This window comes from Gymnodraco acuticeps, unplaced genomic scaffold, assembly GCF_902827175.1.
Source record: "Gymnodraco acuticeps unplaced genomic scaffold, fGymAcu1.1, whole genome shotgun sequence".
Lineage (NCBI taxonomy): Eukaryota > Metazoa > Chordata > Actinopteri > Perciformes > Bathydraconidae > Gymnodraco > Gymnodraco acuticeps.
The window spans coordinates 759,089-777,680 of NW_022991934.1; the positions used below are offsets into that span (position 1 = coordinate 759,089).

Genomic DNA, 18,592 nt, shown 5'->3' on the forward strand with positions numbered 1-18,592 from the left:
GTCCATCTTCACGCCTCGAGGTCATCGAGGCGCTTTTACAAGTACACATTAGTATCATACATGTACTGTGGACATTACCCACAGGAGAAAATCCGGGTGAAGTGTCTTGTCCAAGGACACAACGGCCTGACGCAGTGGCGGCAGGAGCGGGTTTCGAACTGGAGTTCCCCAGCACTCCCCCCTTGATCTGATGATCGGATGCACAGACCACTGCGCCACCCGCATGATGTAGTCTGCGCCCCACTGGGTCCGTCCAGCACTAGAAGCACAGACATACACAGACATACCTGCTTAATAACACCCCCCTGCCTGTTGTGCCATGCGTAATGGCACATCCCCGTCACTGGAGCAAACATACCTGTTTTCCTGACGGGGTGAAGGCTGGGAACAATACATACCGACCGCTGTGAGAAAGTAGAGACGAAGGTCCCACCTTGTCCTGCGATCATAGAGGGGGAACAGCCGCTCTCTCCGTGTCAGCCAGGTAGGAGAGCTCTCAGCTGGATCCCTGACGTCACTCACTCTGACCAGGCACTCCGTACGAAGTGTGTCAGAGGAAGGGGAACGTCCCTCTCCTACAAGGGGAAAAAGGGCCGATCTCTGTGTGCCGCGAGGCAGGAGAGAGGCGCACAGCTGGATCCCTGACGTCACTCACTCTGACAGGACACCCAGTACAGGGCGTGTCAGAGAGGAAAGGGAGACATCCCTCAAATACAATTGAATAAATGAACAGGGGGAAGACCAAGATGCAGCCGTGCAAATATCTTCCACTGACATTCCTCCGCGCAACACCGAGGAGGAGGAAATTCCTCTGGTTGAGTGCGCTTTGATATTCTCCGGGGGCTCCACCCCAGAGGAGACATATGCCTGTGACACAGCCTCACACAGCCAGTGTGACAGCCGTTGTGTAGACAGAGGTTGCCCGATCGAGCGCTCTCTGTAGTGCACAAACAGGCGCTGAGAACGGCGCAATGCCGCCGTGCGCGCCACATAGCAGACAGCGCGTGCACCGGGCAGAGGAGATGAGATGTTTCTTCTTCCTCCGACCTGTAAGGAGGGGGGAAGAAGCTAGCCAGGGTGATCACTCTTGACCTAAAAGAGTTGTGATGACCTTATAGGCATGAAGCCGGGTTAGGGCGTAAAACAGCTGAACTGCATCTCTATGGATCCGGAGACATGACGGAGCCACCGGGAGAGCAGACAGATCACCCTTTCCTCTGATAGAGCCAAAAGCAGTACTACTTTGGCTGAATACAGTTAAGGGGAACCTGATCAGGTTCAAATGGGGTTTTTCTTTAGTGCGCGTAACACCAAAGCCAAATCCCACTGAGGCGCCAGTGTGCGTGACACCGGTCTGAGTCTCCATACTCCTCGCATAGCACGGCTGCTGCGTTCTGCGAGCCCCTCGGTTAAATTCGCCGGAAATAACACTGTTCCTGGGATAACGGGAGTGTTTCTTGCATCCCATGGAACTGCTGGGGGGAGAGGCTTCTCTGTGATGTGCCGTAATGGTCGTCATGGTGACGTGCCACGCCCTCGCCGCTGCTGCCCGTGACAACACATCCTCACTCCCAGGTCGGCCTATGTTGACGTTATGTCAAGTCCCCTGTCGGCTTTTTCCAATGCAAGGGGGGGGCCCCCTTAGCCTTAGCGTCCATTTTCAACGCAAGGGGGGGGCCCTTAGCGTCCATTTTCAGCTTTCCGGGATATCCATATGCTTCTATGGACGCTCATGGAAGCACGGCATTCGTTTGTGTCGGCTGCCCTTGAAGGCAATGTGAGCGTCCATTCTCATTGGATAACGGATAATTGTACACCCGGAAGTAAGTATTCCCCTTACTGTCGATTGATTTTACAGTGATATCTGCACTACTCATCGACTAAAAAACACCAGATTATCCTTGTTAATTACACAACATTGATTGGTTTAAATTGTGTGCAATGCTTTTGTATTTTTCCCCTTCGATTCGGAGAAACAAATGTTTGTCTGTGTATGTCCAGGGAATAGCCGAACGACAGACGGTTGTACTGGTACGCTATTCCCTGGAATGAAAACCGCAGGAATTTCCTGTGTTGCGGAATGATGGGTACATGGAAGTATGCATCCTTAGGTCTATAGAGGTGAACCAATCTCCCTGGTGAACACACTCTAGCACCTTTTTGACCGTCAGCATGTGAAAAGGCCTTTTCATTATTGCCTTGTTGAAAACTGACAGGTCAAGGATGGGTCTCATTCCCCCTGTCTTTTTCGGGATAAGAAAATAGCGGGAGTAATACCCCTGATTTTCTTCCTCCTGGGGAACCCTGGAAATAGCCTCTTTCAACAGGAGTTCCCGTAGCTCTGCTTGGAGCGCAAGACACTGTTCACGGGATGTTAGGCATGTCACCTGTATCCCGTTGAACTGTGGGGGGGGGAGGCGAACTGCAGGGTGTACCCTGTTGATCAGCCTGTGCATCCATCCGTCCATCAAACACATGCGCTGCCACGCCGAGAAACACTCTGACAGCGGGCGCGCATGCTCGAGATGTGTTGTGGTTGTCATGACGACGAGCCACGCCAGAGCCCTCGCCGCCGCTGCCCGTGAGGCAACCCAAGGTGGGCCTAGAGCGAAAGGGCTGTGCGGAGGCCTCCACACGCTGCGTATCACTCCGCCTCGCCTCATGAGACGTGTACACGCTCAGAGGATGGATGGAGGTGTGTGCAGTAATATCCACATGAGGCGTTAACACTGCGCTCCTGGGCTTATTATGACCGTGTATAGGTGGCGTATCTCGGACAGAAGAATGCCGCGAGGTCTGTGGTTTAATAACCGAAGAGTCATAACCACCAGAACCCTGCAGCGAACCATGCTGCCTACTAATCACCAGATTGAAGGCAGCTGGTGTAATTACTGTGCTCCGCAGCTTATTAATCGATAGATTAAATAGCGCAGGCTTTTGTACCGAACCCGGCTGGCTATTAACCGATAGGTCATGGCAGCTGGCTCACCGGCCAGAGTGGGGGATATGTGAAACACATTTGAAACTGATGACTCAGCCAACATGTTGGAAAATAAGCTTCTTTTTATTTTCCTCACACTCCCTCCCAAACCGTCAAGGCCGCTCTGTCTCCTCGGCGGCTCTCATGGAGCAGACGCCGAACGGGAGTATCTCACTCCCTTTTTACCCCCCTCTGGTGGGGGCCCGTAGGTGCGGGACGGTGCCCTGGAGGTGTGGGCCGGTGCCCCGGCCGCTGCTGACGGACGATTCTGACGCCTCGGCTGCTTCTGTCCGTCTGCCGCTGTGGCCGGGTTGGCTGCTGCTGCTGCCGCTGGTGTCGCTGCTGCTTCATCGCTGGCTGGAGCCAGCCGACGTGCTGGCGGATGTCCTCCGCCTGCTCCGATGCCGCCTTCATGGAATCAACCATGGCCAGGAACTGGGGCCCGAACAGCCCGTCCGAGCTGATCGGAGCGTCCAGTAAAACCTTCCTGGCTGGCTCTGTGACCGCTGCCTGCTGTAACCAGAGGTGACGCTGGATCTGTGTCATCCAGGCTGCTAATCCTCGCCTGGGACACCGCCAAGGCTGCGCACAGCGAGAGCGCCGTGCTGGCCGCCTTAGCTATCTCCTCCGCCTCCTCTGGAGCCACAGTGGTGTGTTCTGGATGAGTTCCTGCCCACCCCAGACGTCTTCCTCACCCGCAGCAGCTAGAGCGTCCGCCCTTCGCTTCCTGTCGGATGAAGGAAGACACACACAGTGAGGACATGCGACCTGCTGGCTGAGAGCCGCGTCCGCGTGCTCTGGCCCCAGACAGGCTGTGCATATCGGATGCAAATCGTAGCTCATAATATAGCCCGTATTGCACGAAGGGCACATACGGACACACTCTTTATTGCTCATGATGTTGCTTTTCTCGTGCTTCAGTAAACTGCTGGTTGCTGAAGAAAAGAGGGAGCAGATCGCCGGGCAACCTCCCTATTTATACCGGAAGGAGGCCCGAGGGTGGGGCCCACCTAGCGGGTGGGCGTGGACTACAAGTGTTTTCAGTACTGCGCGGGGGCGCAGAAGGGTAAACCCAATAGCGATAGCCTTAGAGGGCGAAGCCATATACGAAATAGAACTAACTTTTCCAATATTTCCCATCTTCTCTGTACACAAGGTAACAACAGAACCACACAGTTCATGAATGTATTGTATTCCTGGTGAGGGAGGGCAGGCTTCAAACTAACCTAAATGTTTTCTTTCTTTTTTTCTGGCAATTGGAAAGGGTTTTTTCAAACACCACACAGGATATTTCTGTCTATCCATGACAAAAAAAGTGTTAACTCAGAGAGAAGTAACTCTAACCCATTTCCTTGGCGCTGTGTAGGTGTGGTTTGATCAGATTCAATAGTGGTTACCCCCAAATCAGACATTGATTTAAATAATGCTGAAATCTGATGGAGTCAATGGAGATATCTCAGATTGATTTAGCATCTGGGCCCAGCCCACTCAAACCAATAAAAGGAGCGCAAACTTAAACATAAAACACAGAAATGTGACGTTAAATAAGCAACTGTTGGCAGGAAAACTGTTTTCTACATGTAGGATCACTCCTGGTAACAAGCTTATTGAAATGATAGGACAAATACACTTTTGGTATTGTAGGGACTTTGACAGGATTGACATAAAGCCTGAGTGTTAGCATGTCTTAGTAAAAATAAAATAAATATTAGACAGATAGTTGGAGAAATGGTAAGGTGACAGCTCTTGAGAAAGAAAACACTAACTGTAGTGGAACTTCAAAAGGAATAAAGAAACATGCCAATGAATTGATGAATTGCATGAGATTTCATACTTGTTCATGTAAACCAGGATTACATGACACCCACAGTGGAGTTGTTAGAAGATGCATGTGTGAGGTTTGTATTGTTAAGTGTGTACTGCTCAGGAACAATGTGACAACAAATCACACATACTGCACAGCGTGTCTTTAAGATGTCTTTCCTCTAATATTCATTCAAGTGAATATAGTAATATATTTTAACCTCATCTTTAATTTCTTGTTTTGTTTTGGAGACACCATCAAACAGTCTCATTCAGATTTGTAAGTCTTCTCTTACACAACGGTCTAGAAACAAACTGCGGCTAGTCCTTCCGTCACTGCAAACTAAATAAAGAGTACACATAATGTTAAAGTTGTTGTTTGTATAACTGTGTTTTCCTTCCACAGGGGGACCAAAGGAAAAGACATCAGCACCATCAAGTCACTGAGAGTTCTCCGAGTGCTCAGGCCTCTCAAGACCATCAAACGTCTGCCGAAACTCAAGGTTCTGCTGCAGTGCTGACTTTGGTTTATTTTGATATTTTAACCGGGTTAGCAGGGCTTTGATAAAGAGAAGGCATTTTGTCTACAGCAGGCTGCTGCTGTTCTTAGCAAAGAGGAGACAATTGTGTGAAAGGCAAACAACAGAGTAGCAGTGCCTGCACAACACTGGATGTATATGTAATAATAATGAGAAAGTCCTGTATATTCAGAAATGATGTTCTACCTTGTCTCCTAATCAAATAGTGTGTTTGCTTCTGTGTGTCCTCAGGCGGTGTTCGACTGTGTAGTCAATTCTTTGAAGAACGTGCTGAACATCCTCATTGTTTACATCCTCTTCATGTTCATCTTTGCCGTCATCGCAGTTCAACTGTTCAAAGGGAAATTCTTCTTCTGCACAGACGAGTCCAAGGGCCTGGAGAAAGACTGCAAGTCGGTCTACAATCCCCTCCTCTTCATTCCTTATCTCAGAAACATTGAAATTGTCAACATTGTAGCATTTGTGCTGACCCTGTTCCTTACTAACCCCACTCAGCGTTATTTATGACTTTATGTCTTCCAGAGGACAGTTCCTGGACTATGACACAGAGGAGGTGGTGGCGATGCCCAGGGAGTGGAGGAAGTACGAGTTCCATTATGACAATGTGCTGTGGGCCTTCCTGACCCTCTTCACTGTCTCCACTGGGGAGGGCTGGCCAACGTAGGTGCAGCTCGATTAATTCCTTTAGGTTGACGCTTTGCATAGGCGGCGCGTGAGACTCAGGTTTGGGAAGGCTAAATAACTTTTTTTTACCTGATGCTGCCCACCTCTGGCGTCTATAGAAAAGAGATCAACTCATTGAAAGCACCGCCTGCTGACCAATCAGAGCTCAGTGTGCGGAGTTTAAAACTATCAAGTCATATTACAGGATAAAGGAAATACAGTTTAAACAGTGTCGCACTTATCATTCATATCACATTCAATCAGATCATCGATCATATAATATCACAATATTTCCTTATCTGAGTCAGCTTCTCAAGCCGTATCTGGCCGTGCAACACTTACAGTGTCATTACGTTGACGAAACACTCGAGTCAAATGTAATTAAAGTCAGATCCACTAGTGTCGATGGGGCAGTGATATCATAAAACTGTTGTACGCTTTCAAACACTGTAGTTATTTTTTAACCAGTTGTTCTGTATTCTCCTTGCATGTGCAACTATGTGGCTTGTATCCTATATGTTTAAGTCATGGATGGTTAAAGTTCATATTTGTAATATTAGTTTACTTTTCATTAATGAAGTATGACGCTGCACCGTCAGTACACTTGTCCCTGTTTGTGATTGGTCAAATGTTGCTAACCCCGCCCCTTTCACGTGAATGCGCTCTCAGCTGGAGAGAGAAACCCTGGCTTGATTTACCGAGTTGATAACCAGCGTCATAGGACCGCTTAGCGAGATCTCGTTTGTTTGGGTTAGTTAAGATAACTCAAACATATCCAGGGTCTGTTGAACTGGCTTCGTAGTGCACAGGGCACAGGTGGCTGCATAGAAGCGCAAATGTCAAAGACACAAACTATACATTATATTTTTATTTTACCAGGATGCAGTGACAAAAATATTTGGGAAGGCTTAGCCTTCCCTAGCCTACAGTACCCGCCGCCCCTGACGCTTTGTCTTCTCCCAGATTATCTAACCCTAACCCTCTTCTCGTTGTTTACTCGTGTCTGCCAATTTTGATTCAATAAAAACAAATTGGTTACTGACAAGCTGTTCTTCTTCTCCCTCTGGACTGAGGGCAGACTGGCTCTAGAGAGACTCGCTGTCGCCTCTAGAGGACACGTGGTGTTACACACAGGACGGGCTAGCATGTTAAATCCAGTAGACTTCTCTAGACCACAATACATAGACGTCTATTTCGTAAAACTGTAACCTCTTCACATGTTGATAATGTTAATTTATTTTGTGAATATTTTAACTTTAATTCTGGACATATCTTACATATTGCCTTTTAACCCTGTAAGGCCCCTGTTTGTAATTTTCCAACATTACTTTAAGCTATCCTAAAAAAGTCAGAAAATGTTTTGCTTTTTTAGAAGACTACATTTACATAGTCAAAATGTCCTTTTGTTCAGCCTAAAACACATTTAATACCTATTGGGTATTAAATGTGTTTATTGAAGATTGAAGATTCAACTTATTGTCATTACGTAGTACAGGTACTATGTAACGAAACGGTTTCTCTGCATTTGACCCATCCTAGTGTTAGGAGCAGTGGGCTGCCATTATGTAGGTCCTGCCCTCTGGCCATACACTCACACAACTTCCGAATCTTCAAACGAGCAACATCTCTTTGTTTTATTGGACTGGATTTTTCAGATTCAAGTGAGTAAAATGCCTCAAAAAATTGTTTTTGTGATTATTACAATGTCTAGAACATGTACTGTACATATTTAGTTTTTGTGGAATACATTCATCAAATTTGATTTTGAGCAGCTTATGTCTTTGTTGCAATATTACATACCTGGGTCAGTGTGGTAGTCAAAATAGCATGTGCACCTTACACATGGAAATCGCCCTTCTTATATGTTCACATATGGAAATAAAGCACTAATAGAAATATAATGTCTTTGATAATTCACTATAACTAAGTTCTAAATGTGTCCTCTGTTAAGATGTTGAATTAAGACCAGAACTGAATAAATTATACATTATTTCTGATAGCAGTATGTGAAATTATATCTGTAGCAATATTTTAAACTCTACTTGTATCTTATCAGTTAATGAGTTACAAAAATACATTTAACTCTGGTTCTGGCAGAAACAGTTCTTTCTGAGAAGTGTTGGGACACTTGGATGTATCCCTTTTAGTATGAAAATTAGCCTGTTATCATTAGCCAGACAGCATTGTGTGACTTGTTGAACTGGTTTACCTGCATGTGTCGGTGTAGGTAATCCTTTTATTATGATAATAGGCTAAGCCAGGTATTGTGTGACTCAAGTGTACAATGTAAATACGTTTCAGATGCTTGTTGCATCGGGACACCTGGAAGGGCATGCATTCCTTTTAGTATGATAATAGGCTAGGCCAGACAGATGAACACTTGTCCCACCACCCTATCTATTCCTTCAGGTAATCTATTACAATATAATAAGCATATGTATTATTGATACATATTTATTAATTCATTTTTCCATTTCAGAATGCCACCAGCAAAGAGAGGTCCTCGATTCAGTGTGCAGGATGTGATGCCATCCAAAAAGGAGAAAGTGATTTTGAGATGGAATCAGAGGACAGTGACACTGCTATGAGTGAAGAAGAGGCAGATGCCTGTGGACAAGTGGACAAAGAAAACCAACAACCCAATGACCCCCCAGCCAGTGATTATGTGGACATCGAGCCCCAACCAAATAAACCAACACGTTCTCACTCCCAACCCGTCACATGTTGACGAACGGTCAGGGCCCCTCCCCGTCACTCTATTACGGACAGGGTACCCCTTGAGAGTCAGTTTTCAACGGGCAGGGAGTCCCATTGACTTGCATAGAGCTCCCTGAACGTTGTTAATAGACGAGTTGGGATCGCGGCAAAATGCTCTCCGCAGATCCATTCTCACAGCGTTTATCAACCTTTTTCTTACTCAATATCAAGCCACACTTATTGTTTTTACTTCTTTATTTTAATTGAATAATGGAGGACTTTTGTTGCCTTCAGTTATGGGGAGAATAGGGGCTCAGAATACTGAAATCTGTATTGTTTCCTCGTTTTTTCCTTCTAATTTTGTATTATTTTCTAAACCACACACTGTTATTTACTCAACAATAACACATAGTTATCCTTGTGTTTATTTATTTGTTTGATTAATATCACAAGTTGGAGTCCGTCAGGACCGAGGGTCGGATCAGCTCATTTGCTTTAGAGAATTTTACACCCGGAAGTAAGTATTCTCTCCGCTTCGCTTGACAAACCCTGTGATAGTCCTCAAGCTCTGTGATTGGAGAGTGTGCGCCGAGGGTTACGCAGAGCGTCGAACAGCACTTTGAAATGGGATGGAACCACGGCAGACTGTCCAAAACTGGATTTGAACGGGTCCACCCCGTCCCCCCCTCCCCCACCCCGTCCCCAGAACTACACATGCTGGCTATTGTGTGTTTCGTAACATGTTCTATGGCACGTCTCTGCTGGGAATTGTAGTTTTAAAAGACGTGTTCATATTTCCCATAATAAGAAGTTGCCAGTATTAAACTGTGTACATCCCTGGAGGTTTAGGGGATAGGAAACACTCACATTTAAAACATATAATTAATAAATGGGTGAAAATTGCTTGTGCCCATAATGGGCAGCATTAATACCACATGACAGCTAAGGTCAGAAGAGCTTTATTTAACAGCTGGTCTTATGTCTGTGACCCCTCCTGTTGTTAATTGATAAGCCTGAAACATGCACTTGTCAAGGTTCAGAGGCACATTTTGCGAATATGGCAGTAGCCATCGATCCTCTTAAGATAAGATATACTTTATTGATCCCAAGTTGGAAACATTTGCGTTACATCAGCATGTGTAACAGTTGTAAATATGCAGTGGAGTTTATTTGTAAATCATTTAGTATAATTACACAAATTCTGTGTTTTATATTTAATAATTCTGTGTTCTTTATTTATTGAATGTTCAATACCTGACGGGTCGGGGATTAAAAACTTGGGTCGCAGGTTCCTCAACAGTGCATTACAAGACATCTATCGATATGTGTGTATACCTCCACCATTAAACTGTCATATTCTGCACATTTCTTATACTATCTACATACATCTTATAAGAGTATAATACATATGTATAATATCAGTTAAAAATAAGTGCTTAAACATACAGTAGTTAACATTGCAGGAAAGCAATATATTAGTACTTTGTCAGGCTTAATATTTATACCCCCAAAGCTTTTTTCTTATTCAAAATAAGACCTTAACCTAAAGTATTCTTTAATGTTTAAATAAAGCCTTATTAGTTTGTCTGTCTGTGTCTCCTATTAATATCTAATAATACAAATAATACATTTCAATAACGTGCTTTAACCACCAGGTGTCCCTTTACAGATGTAGCGCTTCATTTCAGACAGTTTGAAACGCGAGGGCCGTGGCCGGCACGGGGTCTGCCCTCGCTCAAAGGAAAACCTCCAGCTTGACTTGAGACCTCCCCCGTGATAAATAAATGTAATTATTATGAAGCCAGCTGCAATGGATCATTGATCCACCAGGGGGTGCAGTGGGGTTCCACACTGGAGCTCATGTGAAATAAAGTCAGATGCTGGATGTACAGCGGAACTTTGTTGAGATCCATATGTCACGGATATCATACTCTGTGCTAAATAAGAGACATGTAATCATTTACAAAACATCACCATGTTGTTATTAAACAAAATAATGTTGTTTATTCGAGAAATAAACGAACGGGAGGAAATGCAGCCCGGCTCTCGATTTTTAATCCTAATTTAATCATCATCTTCACCACGATCATTTATGTTTATGTTCACCGAATTGACATGAAATCACTGACACATATGAATATACTGTATTCAACTTCATTAATACATTATTAACGTGCCTAAACTCAGTAATTCACTAAAAATATATATATTGTAATGGAGCCTCGTCGGCAGATCAGGATCCCAACGCGTAGCGGAGGGATCAGCATGAAGGGTGTTATTTTCCCCATAAGGAACAAGTCGCTGCAAATTATCCCGCTTATTACATGGCCACATTCTCAACAACGTAACGACATGACTCCCAATATTAATTGAAATGCTTTTATGGATTTAGAAAAATGTTTTATTGATTTAAAAAATAGTTGTATTGATTTAAATTGACATGCATCGGCTAAGAAAAATAGTCCGTTGTTACCGTTTTTTAAACAATCTGAATGAAACGGCAGCTTTCAGCTGTGTCTTAACACAGCTCTCTCCCCCCCTCCCCCCTGATCTTTCTTCTCCAGCATTTACATTAACTGTAGGTTACTCTGAGTGACAAGTTTACAGTTAGTGACGTAACAACACCATAAAAGCTGGTGGGTTGAAAGCAATACGGGAGGTAAAAATAACTAGAATAATTGTGATATATTTATTGTGGCTTTTATGTTTTTAGGTATAAAATGTTATATAATTCAGGTTTATAATTCACCCTTCTCTAAAAGCCTTCAACAATGACAATATTCATAGTAATTTAATAAATCCTTCCAACACACATTGTAAAAAATAGCCTACTGTAATAGAAATCATTCCAATATGTACATCTTCTGATGTAACAACAATAACATTATAAATAGTAACATAGCTGAACATGGTATTGCACATTTAGCTTTGAGTGTTACTGACCTGAGATGTTTTTATTACATGAATTAACCTGTTAAACCCCAAGGTCCCTGCCGGCGGGGACCCTGTTTTTTTTTTTCACGACACTGTGTCTCAGGGGATCTTAATATTTAAGAACCTATTAATGTGTTATACCAGATTAACGGGAATAATCTCAGCTAACTGACGATACAAACCATCTGACAACAAAACACAAGTCTCATATGAAGCATCTAAATGACCCCTTAGCGAAAAATGCTAACGGACATTGGCACAGAACTCAAGACAAAAGTACCCTTATTACTTATCGTAGCTGCACATACAAGATATCTGATTAAAGCTGAGGTTCCACAGATTATTTAGGTATATAGTATCATCACTGAGTGATCCGAACTCGCGACAGGGGAAGCAAACACAGACATCACAACACGTACCTTTACGGAGCTTCTAGGGGAGATGTCTCACCGTAGCTGTCAATCTGATCAAAAGACGTGTTCAATGGCATTAAAACGAGAAAAAACGCGATTGAATCGGCTAATCCATAGGTTTTTAACGTCTTTCTATAAACAAATTATTTCATTTATAATCCATAATTCCATTTTTATGTAAAAATCAAAGAGCAAAAGTTAGCTGCTAATGGTAGCCACCAGAGTGGCTGCTGCTTCCGGTCATGGCTATGCGGCAGTCTAACACACATACATTACCAAATAAGGACTATGTGTGAGTTCCCCTCGATTCCATTGGCTCTGACGGTCAGAAAGAGATGTCACATGTCAAAATCCAGCAAGGGGGGCCAGAGATATGGAAAATCCACCAAAATGGCCCCAGAAGAGGTTTTTTTTGCTAAATCTGTCTAAAAAGGTCAAATATCACTTGTTTTCCACCAATCTTGATACATGGTACTTATTATATGTTGTACTTTGGATTCCTAAAGCTTTTAGTCTACTAACCCATCATCCAAGGTTAGATTGTTACTATAAGTACAAAATATATTTTGGACGGACACTATAATTTACAGTTTTTTACCATGTTCAATCTGAATTTTCTTTAAAATAAAAAACATCTATATTTATTCTGACTTTTCTACATCCAACTCACAGGTTTATCATTACTTTGAGAAAAAAGATTATTAATGTAACCCTTTTAGAAGGGAAGATATGGTCATTTGTTCTGGGAATGTCATTTTAGAGCCTGAAACCTGAAAAACAGGCTTGGGGTTTTAAGGTGACTGAGGCTTTTTAACACAGACAGAGCACAACTGAAACATAACATCTGAAACGATGTAAGAACATAATACACTTTTTGGGGATGCAGCTTGGGATGTTAGGAGTGAGGGACACGGCTTAGAACGGGCGTGTCACCTACTGTCCTGCCAGTGTTGGCAGGACAGGAGAGTGTGTGCACCAGTCTGCCTTGATCTATGAATTCATGTCCACAGCTGTTTTATAGAAGGAAAACCTCCTTCACTTCATGAAAGTGTTTTAACCACACACACCTCTACACACACACACACACACACACACACACACAATTTACATGAAATCACTGACAAATATGAATATACTGTATTCAACTTCATTAAAACGTTATTAACTTGCCTAAACTCAGTAATTCACTAAAAATATTTATATTTTTAATGGAGCCTCGTCGGCAGATCAGGATCCCAACGCGTAGCGGAGGGATCTTGATCAGCATGAAGGGTGTTATTTTCCCCATAAGGAACAAGTCGCTGCAAATTATCCCGCTTATTACATGGCAACATTCTCAACAAAGTAACGACATGACTCCCAATATTAATTTAAATGCTTTTATGGATTTAGAAAATGTTTTTATTGATTTAAAAAATAGTTGTATGTATTGATTTTAATTGACATGCATCCGCGAAGAAATATATTCCGTTATTACCATTTTTTAAACAGTCTGAATGAAACGGCAGCTCTCAGCTGTGTATTTACACAACTAATGGCCCATCAACCACAGCTCTCTCCCCCCCTCCCCCCCTGATCTTTCTTCTCCAGCAGCTAAATTAACTGTAGGTTACTCTGAGTGACAAGCTTACAGTTAGACACAACACTGTCATTGCAAGTGACTGTTAGTTGACTTTTATGTTCAACTGCTACATTTGTTACTGATAAAAAAGGGCTTCTACTGTACATAATTACCTTAACACTAGAACCACCAGAGGTTTTTGTATAGGCCTACCTAAAACCGTAAAATCCCGCTATTAGAATGCAATTTTTAACAACATAGGGTGCTACATAACACACTTTCAGAAAAAGTCACGGACTGGGAGACTTTAATATTTTATTGAAAAAAAGTTACATTGCACACACACAACACACAACACACATCACACAAATTGACCCGATTGGCGGTTCTAGTGTTAAATAAACTCACTAATGAATGAAACCAGTTCAATACGCATTATTCTTATTCTTATCATTCTTTATGAGCGCAGAAATAGTCTTAAAATCAGATCTGTTTTTTAAATGAAATCTGACGGCAGGCAGTTAGCTCTGATCACCTATGATAAATGTGCCACACCTAATCGCTGGCCATTATTGATAATTAATAATAAAGACTATATATTATTGAATTACAAGATTAGATATACTTTAGTTGATCTAAAATATTGATGTGTTCAAATGCTCTGCAAAACACAACTGAAAGTTCATGAAACTTGTCTTTCTGTATTTGTGAATGAAGCACCATCTCCTGGTTAAAACCTGAAATTGAAAATCTGGCACCGCCCTCTTGGAAAATAGTTGGAGGGCTTAACATTCCTCGATACTGGTCTTAGGCAGGTCGTAGGCAGGAAGCTGTACGCTGGAGTCTGAAATTAGGTGCTACATCTGTATATCAGCTGTGCACCGTTATGGTGTAAATATACCAATATACCGATTGGATCAAATATAAAAGTCAGCCGAATTAGTATTGATACTGCAAGGAGACTTATATTGTGAAGAGAAATTGAAGATTTTGTTTAATTGCTGATATATTTATGATCCACGTCACATATTCAGTTTGGGCGGCAGTACTTCCTGTTTGTCTTCTCATCAGGGCTCTATAAATAGCGAACTACGGCAGATATGTAATATTTAATGCAGCCGAACCGTGTATTACAATGCCGTTATGTGATGACCTCCAAAGAGAAAAGCAAGCAAACTCGGAATAAAGTATTATTTTATTTTTATTTATTTTTTTTCGGATTTCACATCAACAGGAAGTCCGGTTAACTAAAATGTCCGTGCGGAACAATAGAGGCTTCTCAATACTCAAATGTCCCCTCCTCGACTCCTCGGTCCTCCGGTAGTGACCCGGAAATGAATTTCAGCGCGCCATTTTGAAGGACATCTCATTTCTCTAAATGCACACCGAGGATCGAGCGTCGAGGAGGCTCTTTGGAGGAGCTCTAACCGAGGATACACTGATGGTTCCTCCACGGCTCCTCCGCGGATGCATTTCGGGGAACGGTGGAGGCGTGACGCACGGCCGGACTTATCTCAGCCAATGACAGCTATGCATGCATCCCCTGGATATTATTTTAGAAACTGCTTTCATCGCGTTGCGATGTTTCCAGAGAGAACAGCTGTAAGGTCTGTGCAGAAAGCAGAGCAGTGTGTATAATATATATCACTCAGTATAACAGGCCTACTCTCTTTATTGCTTCACATAATAAAATACACAACGGCTTATGCTTTAGGAGCTGTAGGTGTGTGTGGTACAGTGTGTAGGTGTGTGTTGTACAGTGTAGATGTGTGTTGTACAGTGTGTAAATGCAGCGGACAGACGGGTCTCAGTTGGTTTGGTGTCCTCTGCTTACTTTTAATAGGCCTACTTGTAAATACAACTTTTGGCCCGTAATTTCAATTCCCCATCTCAGCGACCAGAGAGAGGGGGGGATATATCCGTCTCTGATTGTGTTACGTTATTATGAGAGTGCTCTCATACTTTAAATTGTATATATTTATATAAATATATGTGTGTGTGTGTGTCCGCATCTGTAGCCTGTTATTGTCTCATTATACCGCACTCTCAATGAATTCAAAGTAAATATGTGGGGTAACAATGTTCAGCTGATCTAACAGAGATACAGCGCTATGACAAAACACTCGACAGCTGATGCAGCTGTTGCCACGTAATAATGAACGGACGTCTCTTTAAAATGACCGCTCAGAGGAGAGGAGTTCTCATTTCTTTAAACGTCTACTGCTTCCCCTCCTCTCTCCTCGGTTCCCCTCCTCGGTCCTCCGCTCACATCTCCTGTGGGCGGGTCTAAGTCTCGAGGAGGGGAACCGAGGAGGGGAGTCGAGGAGGGGAAATTTGAGTATTGAGAAGCCTCTAATACCCCAACCCATAGATCCGTGGGTGAATAATGTCAATCACCACATTACAAACATCCCTTCACATTTAAATTGTAACTTACATTAAAGTATTTCGTGAGGCCTTCTAAAATGTTTTCAAATATAATTAGGGTTGTAGTTGAAGAGTTTGTAAATTATTGCGTTGCCTGGCCTTTGTTTCTGCTAAAAGAGGTGTCAACCAGCTGGGGCAACCAGAAAATTGGCGAAATCGAGTGTAACTATTAAAAAATAAATAATTATTATTTTAATATTGACAATAACAACCGACCGTCGGGGAGCGTTCTCATGGCGTCTATTATCAACGCTATGGGAGGTCTATGAAGGTCTAAGGGACGCCCTGCCCGTTGAAAACTGACTCTCAAGGGGTACCCTGTCCGTAATAGAGTGATGGGGAGGGGCCCTGACCGACCGTCAACATGTGACGGGTTGGGAGTGAGAACGTGTTGAATAAACACCAAGCCCTGTGACAGGTATCGCTGGCTGAAAAAATATTTTATCAGTCCCAATACTGATTTTTCTGGTCCAGACATCACAGAGGATGTCGTTTGCAGGTACACAAGGCAAGGCAAGGCAAACACGCAATGCAGCAAGTGTGACGTCCGTCTGTGCTTTTCTGACGACAGGAACTGTTTTTGGGACTACCATTGTATTAATATTTAATAAATGACTATTCATAACAAATATGACTGATGTGTGATTATTATTCATGCTTTATACTGATATAGGGCTAAGTAAGCAATCAATCCTGCAAATGAACCGTTAGTTGTTCAATATATTTATTCAGACAATGTGAGTAGAAATACAGAAAATTCTGCTCCCACCTAAGGCCAACGTTGCAATATTACAACATTTCCCTAAAAACTTACCAAGACGTAAACAATTTGAAAACTCTTTTATTTCTGCTCCAGAGGCTCCCTACAACAACATCTATATTTGGGCTTTACAGGGTTAAAGGTCAGTCCCCCTTCAGTGGCTACACTCGGCAGCTCCCTGTCCTCTTTCACCATTTGCATCGAGGCAGAAGTTACTATGGTGACAGGGGATGTGCTTTTATTTTATTTGACAAGTTGCAGGTTAATTATTATTTTAAAGTTCTAAAAATATTTCGTTTTTAAAGCCAAATATTTTTAGTTTAGAACAGCTTCCTGCTGCTGCTCATGGAAACAATGCTAATGTTAGCTGTATGTGTTCTCTGAGTGAGGACGCTGGCGTGTTTGTCGCCGCTTCACTTCGTAGCCAAAAAAATCGTATTTTTTGTGCTGTTTTTTTCCCGTGTTTTTGTGTTCTAACAACCACAAATCCACTGCAAATAGTCTGCTAAAGCTACGATAACTGTCTGGATCTACCGACTGTGTACCTATTACACTTAAACATTCTCCGACGATCAGCTGTCACTGCTAGCTGACGATCGGCTGTCACTGCTAGCCGCCGTTCAGCCGCTAGTTCCTGCGTAGCTACCAGCCATCCTCTTCAACCTGGGATCTCTGGAGCTCCATTTCCTTCTCCACATCCCCAGTCTGTCCCCTCAATTTAGCTGCTACCCAGTTTCTTGTTAGCATTTCGCTGCTAGCCACTGCTGGCTTATCAATGTAGCTGCCGCCTAGCCCCTGCTTAGCAGCTCGTAGCTAGCCGCTGCTCCTCTGTGCTGCTGACATGGCTCTCTGGAAATACTCCGCTCTGCAAATGTGGAATCTTGTCTGCCACAACACTCCTAACTGCCTCACTACAATACAATCACTTGGACTCCTTCGCCGTCCCCGCTATGTGCATAGGGCTGCACGTCGCAAGATTGTCAACTCTGACCACGACATCCCCACCACACAGACAGACAGGCGGTCCGTCGCACTTCGCCGACGTTATCAGAACACACCCTACGTGCATAGCTGTAATCTGAGACCTCTCAGCTGTATCGACGTCATCAGCCCACTCACCCCCTCGGCCTCAACAACTACAAACACCAATGCAACATTCATGCTGCAGAATGTTTGATCACTGAACAAAAAAGCACCTCTGATCAATGACATCATCACTGATCATAAACTTCATTTCCTCTGCTTAACTGAAACATGGCAATCTGGACAGGATTTCCTATTACTCAACCAAGCCACACCTCCTGCTATGTCTACCTCCAAAAGCCCCGCTCCACTGGTCGGGGCGGTGGGCTGGCTGTAATATACAGGGCAGACATCTCGATCAAAGAGCTTCCTGTACCCAACACCACCTCACTTGAATGTCTTGCCTTCACTCTATCTGGATCTGCACAGCTCCAGGCTGTTCTTATATATCGCCCCCCCAAAGCCTCAGTCTCTGCCATCTTCCTGTCGGAACTATCTGAGCAACTCACCTCAATCTGCTCCATGTCCCCATCTACGCTCCTTCTTGAAGACTTTAACATTCATGTGAACTCACCCTGTTGCACATTTGCATCTGACTTCCTGGCACTTCTGGACTGCTTCAATTTTGAACAGCATGTCTATGATCCCACCCATGCCAAAGGCCACACCCTGGATTTGGTATGTACCACTGGCACAACTGCATCCCACGTGCAGTGCCTCAACCTGGCTGTCTCCGACCATCATGCCATCTGTTCACTGTGCCTATCGCCCTCCCCAGACAGCTTGTACTGC

The 18,592-nt window shown here is 43.6% G+C and overlaps 1 protein-coding gene across 1 annotated transcript in view; it reads left to right on the top strand.

Moving 5' to 3' along the window:
• Positions 1-18,592, top strand: part of cacna1ba (calcium channel, voltage-dependent, N type, alpha 1B subunit, a) — a 331,900-nt gene that overhangs the window by 253,059 nt on the left and 60,249 nt on the right. The window contains 3 exon segments of the mRNA XM_034200269.1: positions 5,190-5,286; positions 5,554-5,714; positions 5,845-5,982. Of these exon segments, the coding sequence (XP_034056160.1) occupies positions 5,190-5,286; positions 5,554-5,714; positions 5,845-5,982 (396 nt within the window).